Source organism: Carlito syrichta, unplaced genomic scaffold, assembly GCF_000164805.1.
Source record: "Carlito syrichta isolate Samal-C Ts95f unplaced genomic scaffold, Tarsius_syrichta-2.0.1 Scaffold307240, whole genome shotgun sequence".
Classification (NCBI taxonomy): Eukaryota; Metazoa; Chordata; class Mammalia; order Primates; family Tarsiidae; genus Carlito; species Carlito syrichta.
In genome coordinates this window covers 312,855-331,788 of record NW_007251336.1, presented here as the reverse complement: position 1 = coordinate 331,788, position 18,934 = coordinate 312,855, and the positions used below count along the sequence as shown (strand labels likewise).

The 18,934-nt window shown below is 38.5% G+C and overlaps 1 protein-coding gene across 1 annotated transcript in view; it reads right to left on the bottom strand.

Annotated features, from left to right (window-relative positions):
* Positions 1-2,516: 2,516 nt before the first annotated feature.
* The window catches only part of PIGX (phosphatidylinositol glycan anchor biosynthesis class X), a 34,021-nt gene continuing 17,603 nt past the window's right edge, over positions 2,517-18,934 (bottom strand). Inside the window, exons 7-9 of the mRNA XM_021715640.1 lie at positions 9,563-9,776; positions 6,628-6,728; positions 2,517-3,068 (exon numbers count right to left, since the gene is read on the bottom strand). Of these exons, the coding sequence (XP_021571315.1) occupies positions 2,925-3,068; positions 6,628-6,728; positions 9,563-9,776 (459 nt within the window). The 3' untranslated portion in view covers positions 2,517-2,924. The remainder of the gene's footprint in view (positions 3,069-6,627; positions 6,729-9,562; positions 9,777-18,934) is intronic.

The following is an 18,934-nucleotide window of genomic DNA, read 5'->3' as shown; positions in this document are numbered from 1 at the left end:
GACAATACAGATAGGTGCTAGTCACTTCACCCCAATTTATCTCCATATCATTATCAATCAGTATAAATTATCAAAATGTAGATAAGTAGTTCTAATGAGTATAATATCTGGCTGGAATAACAGTAGATCTTTCCAGTTACCAAACAATATACTATCCCAAAGATCTAGATAAATAATGTAAGTTCTTGGAAGAATGGCTAAGACACACACACAACACACACACACACACACACACACACACACACGCAGGCTCTCTCTCTCTCTCTCTCTCTCTCTCTCTCTCTCGCTCTAATCTGATGCCCTGCTACTACCCTTAGTTGAGGTAACCAGTTTCTCTATTCTTTGCATCAAAAAGAACCTAACACAATAGAAAAATGTACCATAAAAGTGGTACAAATACTGGAACTATTGGTCAGAAAACAGTACCTATTGTTTTGGTCTTAAACAAAAAAGAATATACACAGAATTTAAAAAATAAAGTGTTTACTCATTGTTTAATTATCCAAAGAAGATAATATAAAGATCAAAACCAGAAATAGTTACAGTAAAAGTGATGTCATCTATGGCCATTTATCAGGTAATAAGAGTCATATCAAAGTTTTCTTCAGTCATATTCTTATTACACTTCTGAATACCTGTATAAATGAGTAAACAGCTGAACCATGCTTTAAGCCACAACCTTAAATACTGTAAATACTGATGAAACTTTGTTGTGATGAGCAGAAGGAAAAATTATATATACACATACCTACACACACTCTTTAAGATGGTAAACAGTACCGTTTTCCCACCTGTCTAATCATATACCAAAATGTCTGTCAATGTTATTGAATTTTAATTGATATGTAATTCCATTTCAATGCTACATTATAAACCCCATAGTGAAAGAAATGTTTTTAAAAAATGAAATTCTGGGCACGGTGGCTTATGCCTGTAATCCCAGCACTTTGGGAGGCAGAGGCGAGAGGATAGCTTGAGCCTGGGAATTTGAGAACAGCCTAGACAACTTGGCGAGATCTCATCTCTACGATAAACCAAAAAATTAATCAGGTGTGATGGCATGTTCCTGTAGTTCCAGCTACTTGCAGGAGGATCTCCTGAGCCCAGCAGGTCAAGGCTGCAATAGCCATCAGCGTGCCACTGCTCTCCAGCCTGGGTGACAGAGTGAGATTCCAACTCAAAAAAAAAAGTGAAACAAGTGAGAAATAAGACTGGTTTGAAATTTTTATAATTTTAAAGAACTCTAATATTTCTGCTTTATGGCATTGGGTTACCTTTTCCAATATTTAAGTCTCAAATACACCTTGAAAAAGAACTGTTTTGATTAGTCAGGCAATACGTGTCAAATTAGAAATGATTTATTCCCAAAAAAACACCAAAATGTTTCAGGAAATTAGGCAAGGATAGTATACATAAATGTTTATCACATCTCAATACTCTCTATATAAAACAAACAATGCCAATACACCGTTCTGACTGTTTTTTTCCCCTTTTTTTTGGGATCCCACTCGGTTGCTCAGGCTGGAGTGTGGTGGCACGATCACGGCTCACTAGAGGCTCAACCTCCTAGGCTCAGGCGATTCTTCTGCCTCAGCCTCCCAAGTAGCTAGAACTAAGACGCATGCCATCATGCCCACCTAATTTTTTGTACAGATAAGGTCTCACTGTATTGCCCAGGTTGGACTCAAACTCCTGGGCTCAAGCAATACTCCTGCCTTGTCCTTCCAAAGCGCTGGGATTAAAGGCATGAGCCACTGTGCCTGGCCTGGCTTCTGTTTTAGAATATGCTTGCCCAAAAGTATTATTTATTTACTTATTTTTCTCATCTCCATAAACCCCTTAGATTAGATTAGATAGATAGATAGATAGATCGATTGATCGATCTATCTATCTATCTATATCTTTTTTTTCCCTTGAGTCGGAGTCTCACTCTGTGGCCCAGGCTGGCCATAACCTGCTGAGCTCAGGCAATCCTTCCACCACAGTCTTTCAAGTAGCTGGAACTACAGGCAAACGCCACCATGCCTGGCTAATTTTTTTGATTTATTGTAGAGACGAGGTCTTGCCAAGTTGCCCATGCTGGTCTTGAACCCCCAGGCACAGACAATCCTCTCACCTCCACCTGCTGGGATTACAAGTGTGAACCACCATGCCAGGCATAAATTTTCATTTTTTAATAAGTCTGTGGCACTTACTTTATTTTCTAATTTTTCCCAAGTATAACAGTAAGTTAAGAACTTTTGTTTAAAAAAATACCTGAACCTAACATCCAGGATCTACAAGGAACTCAATAACTGAAAGAAAAATAAATAAATAAAAAATACCTGAAGATTCTATTTTTTTGTTAATGTGTAACTTAATAAAATATACTGTTTAAAATGACAATCTAAGGTACATTAAGGAATAATAAATTTTTATATTAATAATTCCTTAACTATCCTGTTTTAATGATTTTCTTTGAAACTTGGATGAATGGCTTTAACATTCTCATGAAATTAACATTTAAATAAACATGATTTTCATTCAAATTATTTTATTCTTATTTATAATGTTTTCTCAATTTTTAGCTTAAACTGAAAGATTTCTATTCACAAAATGAGAATATTTGTCTCCATTACATAAATAAATAATTTTTCTATCCCAAATGAAGATAAAGTCACTTCTCACAAAATAAATATTAATTTAACAGAATTAAGTTTCTTCCACTGGCATTTGATGCTTGAGGATTACCAAGGGTCTGTACAATAGAATACTAAGTTTTGGAATTAGCTGAGATCCAAAAATTTCTCTGATAAACAGAATTTTAGCCATAAATGAAAACAAGAGACAAAAGTAATGACTTAATTCTAGAAGAACAGCTCAGTCACAAATGAATAGATCTTATTTAGGTTTATAGAAAGCATTAAAAAAAAACTGCAGAAAACTTATAGGGAAAAATGGCCATATTTACAAACAGTCACCAAGACCCAAGTAGAACACAGGATTGTAATGAGGAGAGTCACAGAACATACTAAAGAGGTATGTATGGTCAGTCCCACTGGAATCTGCAGAGTCACATTCTTAAAAACCTAGAGAGAGAGGGGAATAGAGAAGTTAGAGACATTTAAAATGCATGTCATATGGTGGTTAGCTGCTGAATGACGTTTTGGATCCAACATTTCATTTAATGTTACAGAATCAGACTCAATTCCCATAATAACTTGTTAATTCTCATTAGTTCTGACTTTTTCTGCTTTTTACATAGAGTTAAGCATATTCTTCCAAAGCTATATCCCAATGTCCCCGCTGTGATCAATGTAAACATTTACTTCCCCTTACTCTGTCGCTTTTTTTTTTTTAATGGGAGTCTCACTCTGTCGCTCAGGCTGGAGTGCAGTGGCACCCTCATGGCCACCCCAGCATCAACCTGCTGGGCTCCAGCGATCCTTCCGCCTCAGCCTTCCAAGTAGCCGGAACTACAGGTGTGCACTACCATGCCCAACTAACTATGTTTAAAATTAGAATACAGAATCCTCTCTAAGTTGAAGCCATCAAGAAAAAAACATCAAAACAGGTGTGTACCACCTTGTCTCTATCAGGCAAGGTGGTATGCACCTGTAGTCCTAGCTACTGAGGAGGTTGAGGCAGAAGAATTACTTGAGTCCAGGAGTTTAAGGCTGCAGTGAGCCATGATCATGCCCCTGTACTCCAGCCTAGGCCATAGAGTGAGACCTTGTCTCAAAAAGAATGTCACCTTCAATACACCTTAGTATAGAACACCACTTCAGCCATGGTCACCTATTTTATGGCATATACAAAGACAAAATATAATACAAAGTTTAAAAATATATTTAAAGTACTTAATTATGATCTCTTATTTCAAGTTATATATACATATTTTTTTTTTTCCAGAGTCTTACTGTCACCCAGGCTGGAGTGCAGTGGCACACTCACAGCCACCACAGCCTCGATCTGCTGGGCCCAGGCTATCCTTCGGCCTCAACCTTCCAAGTAGCTGAACCACAGGCAATACACCACCACACCCGGTTAATTTTTTTATTTATTATAGAGACGAAGTCTCACCAAGTTGCCCAGGCTGGTCTTGAACCCATGGGCTCAGGCAATCCTCTTGCCTCCACCTCCAAAAGTGCTGGGATTACAGGCATGAGCCACAGTGCCCAGTCAAGTTACATGGTTTTAAAAAGAGGTGAATTAAATGTTTTAATAGGGTCATAACTTATTTTGTAGCAATGCATCCTACTAATTTTCTACAAGCAGGAAAAAGTGTTTTATAATTTTCTAAACTAATAAATTATAAATAAACACTAAGAACACTCTTCATTCACATTTAAAAAAATCAAATGCAGTCCTCCAGATATATTTTAGGGTTTGAAAAAAAAATTCCAGATACCATATGGCAATGGCAATCTACTCAAAAGCAATTCTATGTTGCATACGACATTTGTACACAGTTATCTCTCTTCCCCATGATCTGTTCAAAGAAAGTTCTCCAATACAAAATAGTAGTGCTTTGTAGTAAGTCTTTATCTAAAGTAGTTGTTTTCTGAGCTAGCTGGAGACAGACCTCTAAGTAACCACAAGGAAATTACTTCAAATCTAAATATCCACAAAAGTATATGTGAATAAATCTGCCTTATGGTTATCTGATGTTATATTATCAGGTATCAGGTATGTTATCTGCTGGTTTGAATTTTAAAGTAGCTAGGTGTGCTGAGGAGGTTGAGGAGGGAGGATAGCTTGAGCCCAGGAGTTCGAGGCTGCAGTGAGCTATGATCACTCCACTGCACTCCAACCTCGGCAATAGGGCAAGACGGTGTCTTTATTTTTTTTTTTTTTAAGTTTTAGCCAGGTTCAGTGGCTCAGGCTGTAATCCCAGCGCTTTGGGAGGCTGAGGTGAGTGGATTGTCTGAGCCCGTGGGTTCGAGACCCACCTGGGCAACTTGGCGAGACCTCATTTCTCCAATAAATCAAAAATTAGCTGGGTATGGTAGTGCGCGCCTATAGTTCCAGCTACTTGGAAGGCTGAAGCGGAAGGATCGCCAGAGCCCAGCAGGTCGAGGCTGCAGTGGCCGCTCTTGCACTCCAGTCTGGGTAACAGAGTGAGACTCCAACTCAAAAAAAAAAAAAAAAAAAAGTTTTAAGTTGTTTTATTTTTGTTTGTTGCGAACTCATCTGACTCCCTATAAAAGTAAATTGTAAAAATGATGAAACATCGTGCTACTCATCTAAGAAAGCAGGCTTTAAAGATAATCAGAAACAAAGAAAAAAATCCACAGTAATGCTATAAAAGTTATCCACAGTTAAAAGGCATAAGAATAAAATTTTAAAAGGAACAAAAGGATGGAGGGGGGAGGGAAAGAGATACACTGTACAAAGCACTCTGAGGAAAGAAAAGTAGACTGTTAACTAAAGAGACTAAGTAGAAAACACAGACTTCTAAAAAAAAGCCAGTGATAATGAAGTATTGATACTATACCCAATTAAATAACTGGAAAAAAGTTGGGAAGGTGAAAACTATAAAAATGACCTGAAACAGCCAGATTTAGTTATAAAATAGCGATACAAATGTTCAGAAACTATCATAGTTGAAATGATACTACTCTGAGTTTTATTTTCCTTTCTTTACTTGCTCTGTGTAATGTAATGAAGTTAACTAATTTATTTTGCTGCTCAAAAACAAAAAGTTGTAAATAAAAATAAAGAGGTTTTTTTTTTTCAGTTGGAGTCTCACTCTGTCACCCAGGCTGGAGTGCAGTGGCACACTCATGGCCACCCCAGCGTCAACCTGTTGGGCTCCAGCGATCCTACCGCCTCAGTCTTCCAAGAAGCCAGAACTACAGGCATGCACCACCATGCCCGGCTAATTTTTGATTTACTGTAGAGATAAGGTCTTGCCAAGATGCCTGGGCTAGTCTTGAACCCACAGGCTCAGGCAATACACTTGCCTCGGCCTCCCAAAATGCTGGGATTACAGGCTGAGCCACCAAGTCCGGCCATAAAGTTTTACTGATAATGGAAAACCAAATGAATGTGCCACTGTTTTTCTTTGTCATTTCTCACCTTTAAAAGCATATGAGGCTGGGTGCAGTGGCTCACGCCTATAATTCTAGCACTTTGGGAAGCCGAGGTGAGAGGACTGCCTGAGCCCACAGGTTCGAGACCAGCCTGGGCAACTTGGCAAGACCTCATGTCAACGATAAATCAAAAAATTAACCAGGTGTGGTGGTGCATGCCTATAATTCCAGCTACTTGGAAGGCTGAGGTGGAAGGATCACCTGAGCCCAGCAGATCGAGGCTGCGGTGGTTGTCAGCATGCCACTGTACTCCAGCATGGGTGGTAGAGTGAGACTCCAACTCAAAAAAAAGGCTTATCAGCTATATTTAAGCTCTGAACCAGTAACATGTGGGACTAAGCCTATATTACCAGCCCCAAATTAAATGATTCTATGATTTTACCCAAATGAGGAAACACTGTTGCCATCAGCAGCAAAGAAACATTAAATACAAACAAACAGAAACTAGCTTTTTAGGTTGGAAAATGCTAAACATTTAAATGTGGCAGAAATATAATAGAAAAAGTTTTAATGAAGCAGCATAATGTAAAAACAACATAAAATATTAGCTTACTGATTTATACTTCATATTTTTCCATTGGCAGATATCACTATTCTTCAAATCACAAGGAGTTGTCACTTCTTCCTGAGCCCAGCATGTCAAAATTGGAAATTCTGAGAAAAGTGGTAGAAAATAATGTCAGAAAAACTGTATTTAGACTCAAGACTAGGCTTGTAGCAAACTCGTTTTTATATATTCGTATATGATTTGGACCCACCTATCACACACTGTTATTTTAGCATGCTTTTTTTTTTGAGTCAGAGTCTCAATCTGTCGCCCAGGCTGGAGTGCAATGGCACACTCATGGCCACCGCAGCCTCGACCTACTGGGTTCAGGTGACCCTTCCACTTCAACCTTCCAAGTAGCTGGAACCACAGATGTGCACAACCAAGCTCGGCAAATTTTTTTGATTTATTATAGAGACGAGGTCTCTCCATGTTGCTCAGGTTGGCTGCAAACCCCTGAGTTCAGGTAATCCTCTTGCCTCTACCTCCCAAAGTGCTGGCATTACAGACTTGAGCCACCGCACCCAGCAGCATGCTCTTTTATGTGAATACCTATGAAATTATAAAATTACAAAAGTATCACAGAAGTCAAATATGACTTAACTGATCCTGCTATACTCAAACTAGGGATCACTCTTTTTAAAAATTTAGTGTAAATTTTTCCTTGAAGTATAGCATGCATTCAAAAAGTGAACATATCATAAGTGTACAACTCAATACATTTCTATATGAAACACCCATAAAGGAGTACTCAGATAAAAAAAGAAACAGAACAATACCTGAACCACCCCATGTTCTGTCAGGAGAGACACTTTTTCAAACTTTATTTAGGGTAGGTAAAAGGTACCATTAATACAATCAGAAAACTAGGTTGGATGAACAAAGCTAATAAAGAGGAATGCTTTTTAATTTTCTTATCATAAAAGGTATGATGATAGCAAACGTTTTTTTTTTTTTAGTTGGTGTCTCACTCCTTTGCCTAGGCTGGAGTGCAGCGGCACGCTCACGGCCACCCCAGCCGACCTGCTGGACTCTGGCGATCTTCCACCCCAGCCCTCCAAGTAGCTGGAACTACAGATGTGCGCTACCATGCCCAGCTATTTTATTTTTATTTTATTATAGAGATGAGGTCTCGCCAAGTTGCCCAGGGTGGTCACGAACCTGCGGGCACAGGCAACCCACTCGCCTCGGCCTCCCAAAGTGCTGGGATTACAGGCTGAGCCACCGAGCCTGGCTGCAAATATATTATTAAAACTTCCCATCTGCTAGTTTTTAGTTGCAGTGCTTTACTAACTTTTATAAACACTCTAAGTCAGCCCTTATTTGGAGACACAAAGAACCAAAATCTGAAAGGGACTTAACAAACTAAAGAAGTCTTGATTCCTAGAAGATTTCAAATAGCTAAAACATAGTTTAATTTATCCAAATTGCCATATAAAAACAGAAAGAACAATTACACAGCAAAACCAAAAACTCAAAGGTGAAATTTACAACAAAATCAGATGATAAAGTATACTCTCAAACACCAAAATACACACAAGTGGAAACAAAACACCAAAAGCCACAAAGTCCTGCAATACCAGTATGAAAAAAGAGAAAGCAGTAAAGGGGCAACCTGGATCAATGGCTGTAAAAAGAAATATGTATTTTTTTTTTTTTTTTTTTAGTTAGAGTCTTACTCTGTCACCCAGGCTGGAGTGCAGTGGCATGCTCAAGGCCACCCCAGTATCAATCTGCTGGGCTCAGGATCCTTCCCACTCAGTCTTCCAAGTAGCCGGAACCACAGGTGTGTGCTACCACGCCTGGCTAATTTTTTAATTTATTGTAGAGATGAGGTCTCACCACGTTGTCTGGGCTGGTCTCAAACCCCTTGGCTCAGGCAATCCTCTCACCTCAGCCCCCCAAAGTGCTGGGATTACAGGACTGAGCCACTGCACCCAGCCAGAAATATGTATTATATGCCTGATAGTTTATGCCTACTAATCAAAGAACAAGGTACCACCTATAGTCTTGTCAAAGGATTCAAAACTGATTCTGATCATGCCTCTGGAGTCAGCTGCCAATTTCTAGGAAACAAAGAAGCAAGAGGAACTTGATGAACTGCATCATGAGTATAATCAGCAAAACCCCAACTAGGAGAAACTCTGCAGGTCAAATGACCCAGGTTCTTTCAACAGATCAGTTGAGAAAAAAGAAAAGGGACAGAGGGAAACCTGTAAATTAAGAGACTTAATGGAAATAACAGATTTTTATAACTGGACCAGACTCAAGTCTAGAGTGTCTCAGAGTGCTCATCTAGGTGATAAAATAATAAAGAAATACAAGGAAGTGATTAAAATTCATTACTATACTGAGTTAGTCTTAGGAAGGAAGGAGGAGGCATGACTGGGACAGAACACATCAAGTTGCTGCTAGGGTGGCTGGCAAAATTCTGTTTTTTTTGTATTTTTGTTTTTTGAATTGAAGTCTCACTCACTCTGTTGCTCAGGCTGGAGTGCAGTGGTGTACTGGGTTCAGGTGATCCTTCTGCCTTGACCTTCCAAGTAGCTAGAACACACAGGTACATGCCACCCACACCCAGCTAATTTTTTGATTTACTGTAGAGATGAGGGCTTGCCAAGTTGCCCAGGCTGGTCTCGAACCTGTGGACTCAGGCAATCCTCTAACCTTGGCCTCCCAAAGTGCTGGGATTATAAGCGTGAGCCACTGTGCCCAGCCAGTTCTATTTCTTGACCTGGGAAGAGGTACAAGGAAGTCTTTGCTTTATAATAATTCACTAAACTATGTATTTGTGTAGTTTTTCTACATCTGTACTTTGTTTTACAATCAAAAAATTAAAAAGAAAAAAGAAACTGCTTTTGTCATTCCTGTCCTTGACTGCAGATTTGCTATTATACTTTTATTTTTATTTCCAAGTCTCAGAAAACATTGGCAACCTCACCTTGGTCACAATACATCAACAAATCTGGGTTATTGACCACAACAAAGGTTTCGCCATCTTTACTATGTGGCCGATGATAGCGGTAGTGCACAGGCAAAAAGGCTTGGAAGCAATCACTGCATTGTGAATCTTGTCTGGCATAAATGAGAACTTCAGATTCCTTGGACAAATAGTTAGGGGCTTCTATATTAAAATTTTCTGAGACCATCACTGCCTGTCAAAAAAAACCCAAATATTAATCAGTAAGAAGAAATGAATGAAGATTAAAAAAACACAAAAACAAAATTAAAACCAAAAGACTGCTATACAGATACACAGAAATGTTAAATTTACCCCCCTTATAAACAATTTCCATTCCCCTTCCATCCTCAATCTTAAGTAGAAAGCAAAGGATATGATCTGTGTTTAATAAAAGTACGTTTACTAACAGTAAACTGGGGAAATTACACTCTGGGATGCCAAATTTCCCCATAATAAAAATTATTTGTGATATTTTCTTATTAGTCTCTGCTTAGGTGACAACACAGGTACCAAGAAAATAGAAATTTTGTGATTAAATATATTATTATTCAATAAGTATGAAAACTATTATGACAAAAACAGTTAAACCTGCATTGAGTTAAAACGATTGGTATCATTCTGGTAATTTCCTGTTCTTCAAAGAAATGAGATGGCAGTGAGTAAGACAGAGCACTGTGGTCAGGAAGACAAAGCAAGGTCAGCACTCTTTCTATGGTAGGTACAAAAAGTTAATGGAAAAAATGGTAAGCGATTCTTTAAAAAATAATATGGTTAAAAACCATTTAAAAATAAGTATTCTACACAAAAAATAAAAATGTACATGTGGCAGAAATTAGCCCTGAGTTATAATGTGTATATTCATTTATTATACATAAGCATCCACACATACATACATATTAGTGTACATATATATACAATACAGGTTTTATATACACAATCTATGTGTATATGGATGTAAACACACACATACATAACTTCTCTTCAGATTCTCTATGCAAAGTCTTGATATACCTCAGAGGATCAAACCACATTAACTCCTTCCTTTTCCAGTAAGCACCTGAATTTTTCTCTGACAGTGATACCAAGTGCCATATACTTTTTCATATGTTGTTCCTTTTCAGTTAATCATAGGAGTAACAGAACTCATTGGCAAAAGTCAAAGAATTACATAATTTCATGAGGGACTTCAGAAGTAATCAAATTAAACCACTATCCCAACAAAGATATTTTTCAGTGTCTAGCCACTGCTTAAATATTTTCAATGCCTGGAAGGAAGTTCATTACTTTGAGTCATCTCAATATGGCGACTCTTAAAAGGTTATTTCTTTTTTATGAGTAGAAACTTTATGTGCTGGCCTATAACATTTAACAGTTATTCTTGCTTTCAATACCTACAATAAATCAGTTCCTAATTCCACTAACGGTCCTTCAAACATGAGAAGGCAGCCATACTGCTACCAAGTATTCTCCTAACCAGTGAAATATTCATAGTCCCCTTGGTTTCTCATGGCATGATTTCCAGATCTTTCATCATATTAGTCATCTTTTGAAATATTCATAGAGTATAGTAGCCATATCACCTTTTTTAGGTAAAACTTGCACCAGCTTTCTGTTAGTCCCATCTCAGTATTAGTCATATATAAATAAGTAATTATATATATATAATAACCAAAGTCCTAGGGAAGACTACTAGCAATCTCATGCTAGAAATTTATTAATGAACTCTCTTTGGGTACAATTACATGAAAAACAAAATGACATGCAGCCCCATTTATATATATATTTCTTAGACTTTATTAGTGTAGTGTCAGGTTTACAGAAAAACTGCAGAAAGTCCAGTGTTCCCATATACCTCCTTACCCCCACCATCACAGTTTTTCCTATTATTAACATCCTGTTTTAATGTGGTACATTTGTACCATTAATGAGTCAATATTGATACATTATTATTAACTAAAGTCTGTAGTTTATGTTAGGGTTCATTTTTTTAGGTTGTACATTCTATAGGTTTTGACAAATGTAAAATGGCATGTATCCACCATTACAGTATCATGAAGAATAGTTTCACTGACCTAAAAATTCTGTGCTCCACCAATTCATTCCTTTAATTTTATTTGAACTTCTTGCAGACATCTTTTAGTACCTCTCATTCTATTTTTTTCGATAATTAATTTCTAATTTTTTTATTAATTAAAGGCAGGGCTTTGGATTTATCTCTATTAAATTTGATCTTTCTGGCTACAGTCTATTTTCAATAAGTAGTTGAGATTTTATTAAAATCTTGCTCTGTCAGTCAACCAGTTACATGTCATTTATAAATTTTTTTTTTTGAGTTGGTATCTCACTCTGTGGCCCAGTTCAGAGTGCAGTGACGTGCTCACGGCCACCCCAGCGTCAACCTGCTGGGCTCCAGCAATGCTTCTGCCTCAGCCTTCCAAGTAGCTAGAACTATAGGCGAGTGCTACCATGCCCAGCTATTTATAAATTTGGTAACTGTGTATTCTATATTTTTATTTAACGATAAAAATCTTGACCAGGAGGGTCAAGAGCAAAGTCCTAGGAAAGACTACTAGCAATCTCATGCTAGAAATTTATTAATGGACTGGGCTCAGTGGCTCAGCCTGTGATCCTAGCGCTTTGGGAGGCTGAAGAGTAGACTGCCTGAGCCCATGAGTTTGAGACCAGCCAGGGCAACTTGGCGAGACCTTGTCTCTACAATGAATAAAAAATTAGCCAGGTGCGGTAGTGCATGCCTATAGTTCTGGTTACTTGGAAGGCTGAGGTAGATGGATCGCCAGAGCTCAACAGGTCTATGCTGGGGTGGCCACAAGTGTGCCACTGCACTCCAGCCTGGGCAATGGAGTGAGACTGCATATCAAAAAAAGAAAAAGAAAAAGAAAGAAAGAAAAGAAATTTTTTTTTTTAATTGGAGTCTCACTCTGTCGCTCAGACTGGAGTGTAGTGGCCGCTCCCGGCCACCGCAGCCGCAACCTGCTGGGCTCCGGCAATCCTTCCGCCTCAGCCTTCCAAGTAGCTGGAATTACAGGCACACGCTACCTCGCCCAGCTAATATTTTTGATTTATTGTAGAGATGAGGTCTCGCCTGCCCAGGCGGGTCTCGAACCCGCGAGCTCAGGCAATCCACTCACCTCAGCCTCCCAAAGACGCAGGATTACAGGCTGAGCCACGGAGCCTTGCTAAGAAATTTATTTATGAACTCTCTTTGGGTACAATAACACGTAGCCCTTTTTTTTTTCTTTTTTCTTCTTCTTATTTTCCTTCCTTCCTTTTTCTTCTTTTTTTTTTTTTTTTTTTTTTTTAAAGACAGGGTCTGGCCATGTTGTCCAGGATGGCCTCAAAGTACTGGACTCAAGGGATCCGCCCAAGTAGCTAGGACTACAGGCATGCACCACTGTGCCCAGCTAGTCCAAATGTTTCTACTCACCAAGTCTAAATATATCATCTGGTAATAACAAAAGTACCTTCTTTAGTGCACCTACTATGTGCCAAGCATTTTACTAAGTGAAGAAAACAAAACAACCCAAACATTTTTAGGGAGGATCACAATCTGATGAGCAAAAGAGATCTGGACAATGGCTAGATATTGGTGAAACTGCCAAATATGTGCCCAAACCACCAACGCAACCCCCAAAAGTCTAATGACTATATGCTGATCTACAAAAAAATTCATAATTCATTATTTCATTTTGCCACAGAAAAAAATAACAAAAGTATGTTAGTAAGAAATTGAAATTATTCATCAAAAATTAATCCTGACCAGGTGTGGTAGCTCATGCCTATAATCCCAGCACTTTGGGAGGCCAATATAGGAGGGTCATTTGAGGCTAGGAGTTTGAGACAAATTCTGAACAATATAGTCAGACCCCATCCCTTAAAAAAAAAAAACAAACGCATGGTGGTTCACTCCTCTAGTGTCAGCTCCTTGGGAGTCTGAGACAGGAATATTCCTTGAGTCTAGGAGGTCAAAGCTACAGTGAGCCAAAATCACATCACGGCACTCCAATCTAGGTGATAGAGACTCTGTCGATTAAAAAAAGGAAAAAAAGGGAAAAAAAGCATATATGTATAAAATAATCCTAAAGCAACCTGCATTGGTTAACAGACATGGACCAATGACAAGTCTCAATATATCACAAACAACCACAGGAAAGTTAAATGAATCGAGCTATGAAATTTGGCCACAACTGTAATACACATCAGATCTTTTCCCCATGGACTAGAGCTCTGTCAAGAAACCAAAACATTCCCCAATTAACAGAGTAATTGGTGTCGTTGAACAATTTATAGTCTAAAAATGTAAAACTGTATAAAAATAAAATGTATAGCCGGGCTCGGTGGCTCAGCCTGTAATCCTGCGCCTTTGGGAGGCTGAGGTGAGTGGATTGCCTGAGCCCGCGGGTTCGAGACCCACCCAGACAACTTGGTGAGACCTCATCTCTACAATAAATAAAAAATTAGCCGGGCGTGGTAGTGCGCTCCTGTAGTTCCGGCTACTTGGAAGGCTGAGGCGGAAGGATCACCGGAGCCCAGCAGGTCGAGGCTGTGGTGGCCGGGAGCGACCACTACACTCCAGTCTGGGCAACAGAGTGAGAATCCAACTCAAAAAAATAAATTAATTAAAATTAAAAATTTTTTTAAAAAGTATAATACTTTTCTCACACTGGAACGCTAATTCTAATAATATATATTTTTTAATGATCAGACTGGCTAAAGATGTATCAGTTTTATTCATCTCAAAGAAACAGCTTTTGGTTTCATTGGTTTTCCTTATGGCTGTTTCTGTTTTCTAGTCATTGATTTCCACTATAATCCTTATTTCTATTCTTCTACTTAATTGTGGATTCATTTGCTCCTCCTCTTTATCTAGTTTCTTAAGGAGGCTTAATTGAAATCACTAATTTGAAACCTTTCTTCTTTCTAATATAGGCATTTAGTGCTATAAATTTCCCCCTAAGTACAGTTTTAGCAGCATTCCAACATCTAATATGTTGTTTTCATTTTCAGTTTAAAAATACCTTATTTCCCTTTTTATTTCTTCTTTGATACATGAATTACTTAGAAGTATATTATTTACATCCCAAATATTTGAGGCTTTCCAGAGATCTTTCTGTCACTGATTACTAACATAATTCTATTGTGGTCAAAGAACTTACTTTGTAAAATATGAATTCCTCTAAATTTACAGATTTGCTTAAAGGTCTAGAACATGATCCATCATGGTAAATGTTCTATGCACACTGAAAAAGAATGTGTATTATACTGATATTAGATGGAGTATTCTACAAGAGTCAAGTAGTTCAAGTTTGTTGCTAGTTTGTTCAAAACTTCTATATCTTTACCAATTTTCTGTTGACATCAATTTTTGAGAGAAGGGTCTTGAAATCTCCAATTATAACTGTGAATTTGACTATTTCACCTTGCAGTTCTATCAATTTTTGGTTCCTATTTTGAAGCTCTGTTATTAGGTGTGTAAGTGTTTAGGGATTTTTTTTGTTTTGTTTTTTTGAGCTGTGGTCTCACTATGTCACCCAGGCTGCAGTGCAGTAGCACAATCACCACCCACCACAGGTCACCGCAGCCTTAACTTCCTGGACTCAGATAATCCCTCTGCCTCAGCCTTCTGAGTAGCTAGGACTACATGTGTGCCACCATGCCCAGCTAATTTTTTTTTTAATTTTGTAGAAACAGGGTTTCACAGCCGGGCTCGGTGGCTCAGCCTGTAATGCCGCACCTTGGGAGGCTGAAGTAAGTGGATTGCCTGAGCCCGCGGGTTCGAGACCCACCTGGGCAGCGAGACCTCATCTCTACAATAAATCAAAAAATCAGCTGGGCGTGGTAGCACATGCCTGTAATTCCAGCTACTTGGAAGGCTGAGGTGGAAGGATCGCCAGAGCCCAGCAGGTCGAGGCTGCGGTGGCCGGGAGCGGTCACTGCACTCCAGTCTGGGCGACAGAGTGAGACTCCAACTCAAAACAAACAAAAAAAAAGAAAGAGGATTTCACTGTGTTGCCTAGGCTAGTCTCAAACTTCTGGGCTCAAGCAATCTGCCTGTGTCAGCCTCCCAAAGTTCTGGGATTACAGGTATAAATCACTACACTTGGCCCAATTTCCTTCTGATAAAATGATTCCATTATCAAAAATGACCTTCTTTAGTTCTAGTGATAATCTTTGCTCTGAAATCTACTTTGTCTAATGTTAATATAGCCATTCCAGCTATTCTCTGATCAGTGTAAGCATCTTTTCCCATCCTTTTACTTTTACCTTGTATCTTTAAATTTAAAGTAAATTTCTTGTAAGCAACATATAGTTGGGTCTTGCTTTCTTATCAAATCTTATGATAATGTCTTTTAGTGGGGTATTTAGACATTTACACTTAATATGACTATTGATACAGTTAAGTTGAAATATATCATTTTGCTATTTGTTCTCTATAACATCTGCTCTTTGTCCCCCATCTTCTTTTTCTGCCTTCCATTGGTTTAACTGAGTATTTTCTCTAATTCCATTTTATCTGTTTTGCTGTCAGATAAACTCCTGGCCGTGTGTGAGTGCCAGACACTGTTACCTCTAATTTTGTCAGCTACAACTCTTTGTTATATTTGTGATTGCCTTAGGGTTTATATCTTTAACATAGCCATCATCTTCAAGTGATATTAAACTGCTTCACATTTAGTATAACCACCTTACTAAAGTATACTTCCAATATTCTCAACTTTTGTGAGTTTCTGTCCCACATTTTACTTTTACATATGGCACAAATTCTACACTACATTGTTATTATTTTTGTCAATTATCTTGTAAAGAGATCCAAATAATAAAGAAAAAAACAGTCTTATACATATACCCATGTAGTTACATAATTACATTTCTTTCTTTCTTTTTTTTTTTTCCTGAGTTGGAATCTCACTCCATCGTCCACGCTGGAGTGCAGTGGTACACTCACAGCCACCCCAGCGTCAACCTGCTGGGCTCTGGCGATCCTTCTGCCTCAGTCTTCCAAGTAGCTGGAACCACAGGCATGTGCTACCGTGCCCGGCTAATCTTTGATTTATTGTAGAGACAAGGTCTCGCCAAGTTGCCTGGGTTGGCCTCGAACCCGTGGGTTCAGGCAATCCACGCCCCTCGGCCTCCCAAAGCGCTAGGATTACCAAGCCCAGGCCTTGTAATGTAGTTACATTTCAAGTGCTCTCCTTTCCTTGGTGTAGATTCTGATGTTGCCTTGTATCATCTTCCTTCCGCCTAAAGTACTTCCCTTAACATTTCTTATATTAGAGGTCTGACGGTGATGAGTTCTTTCAGTTCTATATGTTTGAAAAGTCTTCCACCTTTACTTGGAAAGACATTTTCACTGGATACAGAATTCAAAATTAACAGATTTTTCTTTCAATACTTTAAAGATGTTGCTGTACTGCCTTCTCATTTGCAGTTATTTCTGACAAGAAACTTGCTGTCATCATTATCTTTGCTCCTCTATATGTCACATCTTTTTTCTTTTAAGATATAAGCTCTTTTAAAGATTTTCTTTATCATTGTTTGCAACCATTTGATTATCATGTGCCTTGGTATAATTTTCTTCATGTTTCCTGTACTGGAACATCTTACATATATGGGTTTAGAGTTTTCATAAAATTCAGAAAAATTTTTAGTTATTATTATTATTTTTTTTTTTTTTTGAGTTGGAGTCTCACTCTGTCACCCAGACTGGAGTGCAGTGGCCGCTTCTGGCCACCGCAGCCTCGACCTGCCAGGCTCCGGCGATCTTCCGCCTCAGCCTTCCAAGTAGCCGGAATTACAGGCGCACGCTACCACACTCGGCTGATTTTTTGATTTATTGTAGAGATGAGGTCTCGCTGCCCAGGCGGGTCTTGAACCCGCAGGCTCAGGCAATCCACTCACCTCAGCCTCCCAAAGATGTGGGATTATAGGCTGAGCCACCGAGCCCGGCTTAGTTATTATTTATTCAAATTATTTTCATCTCTGCCTTTCACCTCACTTTAGAATATAGTAATTACACATATGGTAAGCCACATGAAGTTGTTATACAGTTTACTAATGCTCTGTTCACTTTTTCAATTTGTTTTTTATCTATTTACATTTTTGGTAGTTTTTAAAGTCTATATCTTCAAGTTAATTACTCTTTTGTGCTGCAATGTTTGCTCTGCCATTAATCTCATCCAGTGTATTTTTCATTTTAATCTTTAGAAGTTTAATGCTGACCTTTTTAATGTCTTCATGTCTCTACTTAACTTTTTGAACTTATACTACAGTTATAATAACTGTTTTAATAGTTTGTTAATTCTGACATCTGGGTCAATTCTGCATTGGTTTTAACTGATTTTTCTTCTCATTATGAGTCATTTTCCCCTCCACATCCTTGCAAACCTGCTAATTTTTTTTATTAGAATCAAGACAATGTGAATTTGGTCCCTGTTTCTATATTCCTATAAATATTCTTGAGCTTTGTTTGGGATGCAGTTAAGTTACCTGGAAACAGTTTGATTTTTTGAAGGTCTTGCTTTTAAGATTTATTATACAAGACTGAAGCAGTGGTCAGTTTGGAGCTAAGTATTTCCCACTACTGAGTTAAAGCTCTTCTGTTTATTCTATTCAATTAATTATAATGCTTTTCTCAGTCTGGCTGGTGGGAAAAGGTACTACTTCTGGTCATGACCATGTGTGAGTGCCAGACACTGTTATCTCTAATTTTGTCAGATGGCCTATTTCCTGGCATCAGGTAGTTTCCTAACAAACATACATTGATAAATACTCAGCTACAGAGTTGGTGGAAACTTTCTATGGATTTCTAGAGTTCTGCTTCTATAAAGTTCTAAGAAGTTCTTTCCTCTTTTGTACACTGTCTTATGTATTCTAGTGACCTTTGTCTCCCCAGAATCTCAGCTATATCTCCTCAACTCAAAAAGTCAGCCAGGCTCTGCTTGAATTCCTCCTTCCTGCTCTTCAACCTGAAAACTCTTATGGAAATAAGCAGAGACACTCATAGGACTCACCGTGCTTATCTCGCTTCTCTCATATATTACTGTCCTTCATTGCCTGATATTCAATGTTTCTCATTATTTCACATATTTTGTCTATTTCTTGCTTGTTTCCAGTGGGAGACTAAATCTGTTACCTTTTCTCTATCTTGTCCAGAATTAGAAATCTTAACACTACTTTTTTTTTTTTTTTTTGAGTTGAAGTCTCACTCAGTCGCCCCAGACTGGAGTACAGTGGCCGCTTCCGGCCACCTCAGCCCTCGCCTGTTGGGCTCCAGCGATCCTTCTGCCTCAGCCTTCCGAGTAGCCGGAATTACAGGCATGCTCTACCACGCCC